General features: G+C 19.0%; 2 protein-coding genes across 2 annotated transcripts; one reads left to right on the forward strand and one right to left on the reverse strand.

The window, feature by feature from the left end:
* Nucleotides 1-428: 428 nt before the first annotated feature.
* Nucleotides 429-6,606, forward strand: PRSY57_1350000 (phosphatidylinositol transfer protein, putative; the record flags this gene model as incomplete). The annotated part of the gene is made up of 4 exons (XM_012909424.2): nucleotides 429-5,912; nucleotides 6,074-6,192; nucleotides 6,402-6,467; nucleotides 6,591-6,606. 4 exons carry the CDS (start codon nucleotides 429-431, stop codon nucleotides 6,604-6,606), a joined length of 5,685 nt encoding a protein of 1,894 aa, XP_012764878.2.
* Nucleotides 6,607-7,136: 530 nt separating this feature from the next.
* On the reverse strand, nucleotides 7,137-8,299 carry PRSY57_1350100 (hypothetical protein; the record flags this gene model as incomplete). Its single annotated transcript, XM_012909425.2, has 6 exons — nucleotides 7,137-7,187; nucleotides 7,387-7,498; nucleotides 7,638-7,711; nucleotides 7,846-7,909; nucleotides 8,027-8,108; nucleotides 8,212-8,299. The coding sequence occupies 6 exons, from the start codon at nucleotides 8,297-8,299 to the stop codon at nucleotides 7,137-7,139; spliced, it is 471 nt and encodes a 156-aa protein (XP_012764879.1).
* Between the last annotated feature and the right edge of the window lie 950 nt (nucleotides 8,300-9,249).

A 9,249-nucleotide genomic window follows, 5' to 3' on the forward strand; every position in this document is an offset into this window, starting at 1 on the left:
CAAAAGTGTGAATAAATAAATAAATAAATAAATATATATATATATATATATATATATGTAATGATCAGTATGTGTAAGGATAAATATATTTAAGTATATTTCTTCTTTCTATGTTTTTTTTAATTTATACATAGAATAAATATAAGGAATTATCATATATATATATATATATATGTTATCATTTCATTTCATTTATTTATTTTATGAATTATATATTTTTAATAATATATAGCTCTATTTTGTTTTTTTTAATAATTAAAAGTATTTATAATTTATAAAGTTTATATGTGTGCATATTATTACGTATATAAATAAATATATACATATATACATAAATATATTTATTTATTTATTTATTTATATATTGTACATATTTTTGTATGTGTATCAATTCATTTAGATATGTTTACATAGACGCTTAATATAAAATGAAAATTGTCGAATTTAGGCTTGCTATGCCTTTAACCATAGAAGAATATAAAGTATGTCAATTATATTTTGTAGCTAAAGCTTCATTAGAAGATGCAGAAAATAATATAAATAGTAGTTGTGAAAAAGGTGATGAGAATAATGATTCAAAAAAAGGAATAGTAATATTGAAAAATGAAAGTTATATAAATGAGGATGGTACATGTGGTCAGTATACATATAAGAGAATAAATTTAATAAATAAGTTACCAAAGTGGCTATTAAATTTTATAGATCCTAAATATTGTATTATAGATGAAAAGTCATGGAATTCATATCCATATTTAAAAACTGTATATGAGTCTAGTGGTTTTCCAAAAGCCAAGATTCAAGTTGAATCTGCACATTTTAATGGTTATGACACTGAAGACAATGCTTTGAATTTATCAGAAGAAGCTCTCTCTTTAAGAAAAGTAATATATGTAGATATAGTAAATGATAAAATATCTTATAAAGATTATAATGAAAATGAAGATCCTTCGTTATTTTATAGTGATAAAGCTAAAAGAGGAAAACTTGAAAAAAACTGGAAAGAAAATCATTCTATTATTATGACATGTTATAAGGTATTTACTATTAATATACCTTATTTTGGTATATTCTGTTCAAAATTAGAAAACTGGATTATATCTGCGCTTAGAGATAATATCTTAAAATATCATAGGAAAGCATTCTGTTGGATTGATGAATGGATAGATTTGTCAATTGAAGATATAAGAAATTTAGAAAGAGATGTTCAAAAGAAGTTGAATAAATTTTGGAACGACTCACAAGACGAAAATGTTGCACATGATATTTTGGATGAAGAAAATAAGAATAAAAACGAAAATGTAAAAGATCAATATGTTATACATCATAACAATAATGAAGAAAATAATGATAAACTAAGTAATGATATAATAGATTCGTTAACTTTTAAAAATAACCAAAAAGATGATACACAAAGAAATATGTCTAATGGTAATAATATGATAAATAATGATAAAATATGTAATAATAATAATAATAATAATAATATTTATTATAATGGAAACATTCATAATAACGAATGTACTAATAAACAAAATTTATCTGAATGTAATGATCAAGGAAAAAAAGAAATATCAAAAGACCTGCCCAATGGAACCTATATTACATCATCACTAAATATGGATAATGATAATTTAGATTTTATATGTACCAAATATAATGAAGCTTATGATGATAATGATAAAGAAAATAATAAAGACATGAAAAAAAAAAATATAAATATAAATATTAATGACGTACAAAGAGAAAAGCAAACCACTCAAAATGAAGATACACTAAATAATAAAATGATTAATGTATATGGTGATAATAATATCCATAATATTAATAATATTTCTAGAAATAAAAGTGTTATTACTAAAAGTACATCTCTATTATTCCCTAACGATTTAACCATAAAAAATAACCTCAATGAAAATCATAATAATGTTATAGATAATATAAAAAAGAAGAAAAAAAAAAAAAAAAAAAAAAAAAAAAAAAAAGAAAAGAAAATAGAATCGGAAAATTACTTTTTCTTTAAGAAAAATGAAGAAAACAAAGAATTTGGTGAATATTTATACAGACTAAATGAAGGGATGTTTTATTCATGGAAGCTTCGATATTTTGTTATAAAAAATAACAAATTGTGTTATTATGTTAATAATAGTAAAAATGAGCTAAAAGGAGAAATCGATCTCCTAAATGCGCAGATACAATGGATAGGTGAATATAAAGGAAGAAATAGTGTTTTTGTAATAAACTCCTTATCAAAGAATGTTAATTATTTAAGTTCAGAGAATGAAATACAAACAAAGAAATGTATGATAGATATACAAATGGCTACTTTAATGAATAGTGAAAGTATAAAAAAGAGAGAGATTAAACAGGAAAATGGGAAAATTGTGAGTAAGGGGGTACAAAATGGAGATAACAAAGAAGATGATGATGATTATGAAGATACTGAGGATGATGATAATGATGATGATAATGAGGATGATAATGATGATGATAATGATGATGATAATGAGGATGATAATGATGATAATGATGATAATAATGATGATAATAATGACGATAATGATGATGATAATGATGACGATAATGATGATGATAATGATGATGATAATGATGACTATAATGATGATAATAATTATGATGATAATGATGACTATAATGATGATAATAATGATGATAATAATGATGATAATAATGATGATGACTATGATGTGGATAACAACCATTACAACAACAATGATGATAACCATATTAATTATAATAATAAAGACACACCGAATTATCATACACAGAAAAACAAAAGAATAGTTGATAACAAAAAATTACAAGATATGTCAAGAAATAAAAATGATAGAACTATAAATAATTATAACTTACTATATTCAAAAGAATCAAATAAAGAGATCCATATAAATAATCATAATTATAATAATTATATATGTATAAATGATAAGGACGAAATTGTTCATAGTAAATTAATTCTTAGCGATAATGATTTATCACAATATCATAATGAAGAGAATAAAACAATTTCAAATAACTCACATTATATATCCACATTACAAAATAATACTGATCCATTTAATGGTATTTTCGTTACGAATTATGATCATATATTTAACAAGAAGATGGAAAAAGAAACTTGTTCTTCAAATAAAAAAATGAATAAATTAAAAAAAAGAAAAAAGAAAAAAGGACTAAAAATGAAAACACAAGAAGATAAGAACAAATTTGTTGAAAGCGCGTTGAATAATTATTGGGATAATAAAATGGACAAAAATTTTAATAAAAAAAATTACATTAAATCTGAAAATTTTAATAACAAATATGAAGGTTATTCAGTGAATAATAAAAAGAATTATGATATGTCTTATATAAATGATGATGATAATAAAGAAAAAAAAAAAAAAAAAAAAAAAAATAAAACAGCTTGTCAAAAATCTGAACAAATCAATGAAAAAAGAAACATATTAAATTATTTTTATAAAAAGGATGATTTATATTTTACATATAATAATAATTATGTTGATAAATTATATATGAATATAGATCCATGTGGACTATATGATATAAAAAATATTATTACTACCTTATTAAATGTAGAAACCAAAAATGACCATGTTGATAATAGTTTTAAAAATATAGAATCACATATTACAAAATTACCTATATTTCATAATAATAAAATGAATAATAAAAAAAAGAATAAACATATATATTTATTTTATTTTATTTTTAATATAATATCGATTATGTCATGTATCTATTCATTTATATCATTATATTTATATTTCAAAATATATTTCCTGTCGTTCTTCTTGTTATTCTTTTGTATATGTATTATATATATATACATATCTAATCATAAACCAATTAATCATATGTATAAGTGTTCGTTAAATATACCCTATAATATTAATTATGTGATTAATTTCTTGACAAGCCATAATAAATATCACCCAAACGAAATAAATAAAAAGGTATTTAAAACCAAAAATGATAATATACAATATGTTTATAGTACATTTAATATTTATTGTGAAAATATTTTCTTTAAAATATTCCCTTGTCACATATTTTTTAAGCCAAGGAAAATTTTATGTACTCAATTTACACAGATATGTAATAGCGATAATAATATATTAAAAGATAAAGAAGGCGGATTGCGTAAATATATAATTCTGCAATATACAAATAAGAATACAAAAGCATTTCTTAAATCTTTAGAATTTAATGAAGATATTAATAAGCTACATATGGATATATATAAAAACGTAATACGTTTAAAACGTGACGATAAGGAGGAGGAGTTTTTCAAGCATGGACAGATTAAAATTGAGGACGTAAATAATGACAACTTTAATAATGAACAGATGAAAAATAAATATAATGATGAAGAAAAAATGGATATATCAAAAAGTTTAAAAAGTGATTTTATACAAAAGGACCAATCAGACGTTATTACTCCAGAAGAGGATTCTGAGATGAAGTCTTCATGTAGGGAGAAAAATAATAATATAAAAATTATGGGAATCCCCCAAATGAAAAGCAAAGGTAATGATAATAATAATGATGATGATGAAAATGGTGACAATAATGATGATAATAATAATAACAACAAAAACAACAACAAAAACAACAACAAAAACAACAATAAAAACAACAATAAAAACAACAATAAAAACAACAACAACAATAATAATAATAATAGTGTTGATAAGTGTAAGGGGGGAAATACAAATGAAGCATGCCATTATGTTGATGATACAAAAAAATGCTCCAGTGATTTAAATCAAAATAGTGCATATCATATTTATAATAATTTCAATTATATATCGGCGTATTGTTATAGACATATTAAAAAATTATTAGACAATGTAAGAAGGAATATAATATGTTCAATTTTTTTTTTTTTGAAATATAAATATGTGTATAAATATTTTAAAAATTATTATTGTAATAAATATGTAAATGTTGATGGATGTGATATTTTTTTAATACAAGAAAAAAAGGATAATACATGTGAACTTATTTTTTATACTTATTATAATTATAATAGTTTCTTTTTTAATGAATCAATAAATTATACTCGATGTAATAATATTCGTGAAAAATTATTAACCATTGATATTCTTAAATATTTTAAAGATGAGAATATTTATTGTGACAAATATTATGTAGAAGAAAAGAATGAGACATTATTATTTCTTGAAAAGAAAAAAATCGAAAAACAAATATGTAAAAATATATTTTTTAATATTAATAGTAATGAAACATATAATAAAAATATATTATTATATATATATGAATTAACATATAAAGGATATTTTAATGAAAAATTTTTATCAAGTATTGACAATATAGATGATACATTCTTTATAAGAAACATATCTAAAGTCTTTTTATATATTATACAAAATATAAATCTATATGATGTTAAAGAGTTTAAATATATAAGTGAATTTATAAAAAATAAAAAAAATAAAATTGATTATACAGATGAATATTTTATATCTAATATTATTCATATAATTAATACATTACCTTTATTACATTATACATTCTCTACTTCACTCATTTTTCCAAAAAAAAATGAAAAAATTGAATGTTCCTATGAACATTCCAATATTGATATTACACTAAAAAACGATAATCCAATAACTTTTTTTTTAATAGCAGAAAATTATAAAAGCAAGACAAAAATTACCTCAGAACTTATTTTAAAAACACTATGTACATTTGATCAGATAATCATATATATGCAAAATCAAATACAAATAACAAATAAAAGTAATTATAATATTACCTTTAATTATCCACACATTATATTAAGAAATCTATTACATGGACATATGAGCTTTTCTTTTGCTGATAAAATGGTTATCAAGGATACTCTGAGCAACACTGCAGAAATTAGGGTAATAAACCAGAAAAAAGGAAATTTAAATGAAAAGAAATTACATGAATATTATATATATATATATGTATGATTTCATTTTGTTTCTTTGTTTCTTTGTTTCTTTTTTTGTTTGTATATTTATTTATTTATTTTATTTTTTTTTTTCTTTTATCTTTGTAGTTTATTGATAAGTATAAATCTAATGGAGAGTTGTTTGGGGTTATTAAAAGGAATGAACTAATTACCGATTTTTTGAGCGGAAATATTTTTGATAAAATAATTTTAAATAATGATAAAGAGTAAGTATATAAACAAATTCTATTGATTATATGGCATTATTCATTTTTTCAATATTTTTTTAAATTATAAAACGTTCATATGTGAATAATATAGAATTAATATGTTAATATGTAAATATGTATATGTATCATGTTATATATATATATATATATATATATAATATATATATTTTTATTTATTTATTTGGTTAATGTCTTTTTAACTTTAGATATAATATTGTCAAGGATATTAAAATAAATGTAATACACAAAGAAAATACCAAAAATTTGATAAAGTAAATTAAAAAAAAAAAAAAAAAAATTAAAAATACATAAATAGGAATAATATATATATATATATATATTAAAGAATTAATATAATGCATACATATCATAAACCTTTTTTATAATATTTATAGGTCCTTTTTTAGATAACATAATTAATTCATCAGACATAATTAATAATAATAATAAAAAAAAAAAAAAAAGAAAAAAAAAAAAAAAAGAAAAAGTGTAACTCAACCTGAAGTTGCATATAAAAGAAAATCTTTAAACTTTTTTAAAACGGATACATACATATAAATATATATATGTTTATGTAGTTAAAAAATATAAGCAAATTAAAAATTTTGTATTGTTTTAAAAAAAAATTATGTGTACTTAATATTTTCATATATAAATATTAATATATATATATATATATTTATATTTATAAGTGTTTGGGATAGGTATTCTTTATATATTACATTATATATACATTTAATTATTTATTTATTTATTATTTATTTATTTTTATTTTATTTCATTTTTATTTTTTTTTGTTGCATATAAAATTCGTTTTAATAATATTTAAATTATTTTTTTTTTTTTTTTGAAAACAATCAAATATTTTAATTCTTAAAAAGTTATAATTTTTAAATAAACATTGGAATAAGTTTGTAAATAATGAAAAAGAAATTACCATCTTAATTTACTTCATACTCGAGATTATAAATACCAACGCACATTTCATGTTCCTAAAAAAAATGAATTATATGTACAAAAAAAAAATATATATATATATATATATATACATATTTATATATAATTATATATATTTATATTAATGTATGAAATTGTAATAATTAACCAGAAATACATTATAAAAATAAATGTATGTAAACAAAATGGTTGTATATATATATATATATGTATATATAAACAAATAAAAATTACCTCGTTATAATCACACCAATTCTGATCAGATAAGTTAACATCATAATAAAGTTTTCCTTTTGTATCTTCAACAATAAAATTATTACTTGGAATGAAATCAATTAGTTCTATTCTATAAAAGAATCATTAAAAAAATATGTATATGTAAATATGTATAGGTATATTATTTATTTGAATAAACAAGGTTAAAAAAATATGTTAATTTTGAAATAGCTTTTTTTTTTTTTTTTTTTTTTTTTTTTTTTTTTTACCCTCTACACTCAAAACTAGCGAAATCTCGCCATTCGTTATTATTTACTTCTTCATAGGAACAGGAATTTTTTGTCTAAGTACAAGAAAAGAAAATAGAATGATTAGTATAATATAGGAGTCGAATATATATATATATATATATATATATATATATATATATATATACATTTGTTCACATTTAGTTTTTTATTTTTATGTTTAAATTACATTTACAAAATTAATTGTCGAATATTTAGGATATTCTGTCCATTTAATCATAAAATTGGCCGTACTAAAATTTGTTCGGAAAGAAAAATAAAAAAAAAATACATGTAATATATATATATATATATTATATATATATTTAAATATATATATGTTGTTTATAATTAATTTTCATTCTTCATACCCCCTACTGTTAGGTATTTCTAAGATGTCTGTTTTTCGAAATTGGATATTATCCCTAGTTAAAGACGAAGTACTATCACGAACTAAAAGACGATAAAATGGAATATATATATATATATATATATATATTTATTTATTTATATTTATATTAATTATGTTTGTTTTATTTTATGTTATTTTGCATACTATTAAATATCCATAAATATTCATCATCACAGAATAACCTTTTAACGTTTTCTAATTCAGCCTTAATACGTACTACGGTGTTTTTCATTGTGGCTGAATTTTTAATTATTTATATTATAAATAAATATAAAAGAAAAAACATATAACCCTTTTTGTTCTTTAAAATGTATGCTTAAAATATATATAGTTATAAATATATAGCTTTGAAATAAGAAAAAGATAAAAAGAAATAATATAAAGAATATGTATTTTTTTGTATTTCAATTTTACAAAAAATTTAAAGAATATTGAAAAGTTAAGAATTTATATTTCTAACAATTAAAATAAATAAATAAATATATATATATATATATATATATATATAAATATATTTTCTTTTTTTTTTATAAATTTTATTTATAGGATATATAAATGCCCCATATATTTTTTTTTTTAATATCATAATATTGTTATATATATATAATATATAGGTATGTATTTTTTATATACAAAATGTACATATATAAAAAAAGAAAAAATAATATAATATAAATCGATTTTGCAACTTTGTAAATGTAACGTATATATTATTAAGCTATAATATTATCAAGGAACTTTAATCAAAACCTTATACTTTTTTTTTTTTTTTTCTCTTAAACGTATAAATAAATATTTATATAAATATTTATATACATACGAATTAGTTTTTTTTATTATTTATTTATTATTATTATTCTTTTTTTATAATTAAAATATACACATTACAAAACTTTATGAACTTATATTTATATTGAAATTATTTTCAAGATCTTTGAAATAATAGATTAACACAAGAACATATAAATGATATTTCAAGAACGATAAAAAATGTATATATATATATATATATATATATATATACAAGGCACGTAAAATAATAGATAGCAGCTTTTTTTTTTCTTTTTTTTTTCTCTTTTTTTTTTTTTTTTTTTTTTTTTTTTTTTTTTTTTTTTTTTTTTTTTTTTTTTTTTTTTTTTTTTTTTTTTTTTTTTTTTTTTTTTTTTTTTTTTTTTTTTTTTT

Source organism: Plasmodium reichenowi, chromosome 13 (assembly GCF_001601855.1).
Source record: "Plasmodium reichenowi strain SY57 chromosome 13, whole genome shotgun sequence".
Taxonomy (NCBI): domain Eukaryota; phylum Apicomplexa; class Aconoidasida; order Haemosporida; family Plasmodiidae; genus Plasmodium; species Plasmodium reichenowi.